The sequence below is a fragment of the Oryzias melastigma genome, unplaced genomic scaffold (assembly GCF_002922805.2).
Source record: "Oryzias melastigma strain HK-1 unplaced genomic scaffold, ASM292280v2 sc03303, whole genome shotgun sequence".
NCBI classification, from domain to species: Eukaryota; Metazoa; Chordata; class Actinopteri; order Beloniformes; family Adrianichthyidae; genus Oryzias; species Oryzias melastigma.
Window position 1 is genome coordinate 1 of NW_023419871.1, and position 2,392 is coordinate 2,392.

Genomic DNA, 2,392 nt, shown 5'->3' on the forward strand with positions numbered 1-2,392 from the left:
TCCTTATGAACCAAAGTCCAAAGAAGAATCAGAACCTAAGTTGACCCCAACTCTTGTTCAAACTACTGCATGGCCCACCAAAAGGCCAACACTCAGAGGAAACATCTCTAAAACCAACCAGACTGCTAAACTTGGTCAAGCACCAAAGCAAAAGCCAAAATTTCAAAAACCAGGGACAGGTCTAAATACTAAAACATTTATAAAGTTCAAACCAGGACAACCACCAAAAACAAATCCAAAACTCAAACCACCCAGACCTGGACAAAAACCTCCTCCAGGATTTACTCCTTTCCGGGACAAATTCTTCAAAACCCAGTCCAACAAAACTAATCTGAGGCCCCCATATCGATTTAGACCTCCACCCAGACCTACATCCGAACCACCGTCAGAAACCAATAAAAGTTTAAATCCAGCAGTTCAACCACAACCCAAGCAGATGAACAAAACAGGAACAGATCCAACTCCAATCAGTTGGACGTCTTCAGTTGCCTTTCAAAATTCCAATACCAACACATCACCAAGATCTAGTCCTGTAAAACAGATTTCTGAAATGACACAATCCCCGTGGGACTCAAAATCTAGTGTCAGCATTAGAAAAACCATTACTGAAGGAACAAGACATCCAATCACATCAGTAAAAAATCTAGCTAAAAATCTTTTTTCTGAGCCCAACTCCAGCCCAGACTCAACATCTGAAGAGAACATTTCTGAACTGGTAAATACAACACCTTATTGGGAGACTACATTTGGCCAGGAGATTTCAAAAGTTCATCAAAATCCCACAACAAAGACAGAGTTGGAATCTACAACCGTTTTAACAACAACAACAAAACCTCTAGGAGAGGGTATGGACAAATCTGATGATAACACTACTCTTAAACCAAAATCCAAGACGGAATCACTACCAAAGTTGAAAACAACCCCTGTTCAAACTACTGCATGGCCCACTCAAAGGCCTACAGTCAGCAGTAATGTCTCCAAAATGAACCAAACTGCTATATTTGATCAAGGACCAAAGCAAAATCAAAAAATTAAAAAACCAGGGACAGGTCTAAATATTAAAACATTTTCAAAGTCTAAAACAGGACAACCACCAAAAACTATTTCAAAACTCAAACCTCCCAGGCCTGGACAAAAGCCTCATCCAGGATTTACACATATCCGGGACAAAATCCACAAAGCACAGACCAACAAAACATCAAAATTGAAGCCCCCATTTCGGTTTAGACCTCCAACCAGACCTACGTTAGAACCACCAGCAGAAACAATTCAAAAGCTAGATCCAGCAGTTCAACCAGACCCAAAGTTAAAAATAAAATCAGGGGCAGCGCCAACTCAATCAAGCTGGACGTCAACTAAAATCCAAACCATGAGCACTACTATGCAATCTACACTTGGTTTTGTAAAAAAGTTGGCTGAAGAGACTCCTTCTCCATTGGACAACAATCCCAATGTCAGTTTCAAGAAAACCATCACTGAACAACCAAAGAACCTAATCACTTCAACAGAAATGTCTAATGAAAACCTTTTGCCTGAGCCCAACTCCAACCCATACACAACATCTGAAGAGAAAAGATCTCAACTGCTTACATCAACAGCTCATTGGGACATTAAACCAACACAGAAGACCTCAACAGTTCATCAAAACCCCAAAATAAGCAAAAAATGGGAATTTGGAGCTAGTCCAATAACCACACCAAAACCTTTAGAAGAGTCAAGGGAAGTATCTGGTGATAATTTTCTTCATGAACCAAAGTCCAAAGAAGAATCAGAACCCAAGCCAACTCCAACTTCTGTTCAAACTACTGCATGGCCCACTCAAAGGCCTGCAGTCAGCAGAAACATCTCTAAATTGAACCAAACTGCAAAACTTGGACAAGCACCAAAGCGAAATCCAACATTTCAAAAACCAGGGACAGGCCTAAATACAAAGCCAAATAAAAACCAAAAACCAGGACAACCACCAAAAACTATTTCAAAACTCAAACCTCCCAGGCCTGGACAAAAGCCTCATACAGGATTTACACCTATTCGGGACAAATTCCACAAAGCACAGACCAACAAAACCGCAAAACCAAAGCCCCCATTTCGATTTAGACCTCCAACTAGACCTACATTGAAACCACCGGCAGACACAATTCAAAACCCAGATCCAGCAGTTCAACCAGACCCAAAGCTAGAAATAAAATCAGGCACAAATCCAACTCAATCCAGCTGGACTTCATCTACAACCCAAACCATGAGCACTACTACGCAACCTACACTTGGTATTGTAAAAAAGATGGCTGAAGAGACTCCTTCTCCATTGGACAACAAACCCAATGTCAGTTTCAGGAAAACCATCACTGAACAACCAAATAATCGAATCAATTCAACAGAAATGTCTAAAGAA

At 40.7% G+C, this 2,392-nt stretch overlaps 1 protein-coding gene across 1 annotated transcript; it reads left to right on the forward strand.

Annotated features, from left to right (window-relative positions):
* Positions 1 to 6: 6 nt before the first annotated feature.
* LOC112139580 (mucin-5AC) lies at positions 7 to 2,067 on the forward strand (the record flags this gene model as incomplete). Its single annotated transcript, XM_024262401.2, is given in 1 exon segment — positions 7 to 2,067. A coding segment is annotated over 1 exon segment (1,631 nt), but the record flags the coding sequence as incomplete, so codon positions are not given.
* Positions 2,068 to 2,392: the final 325 nt, after the last annotated feature.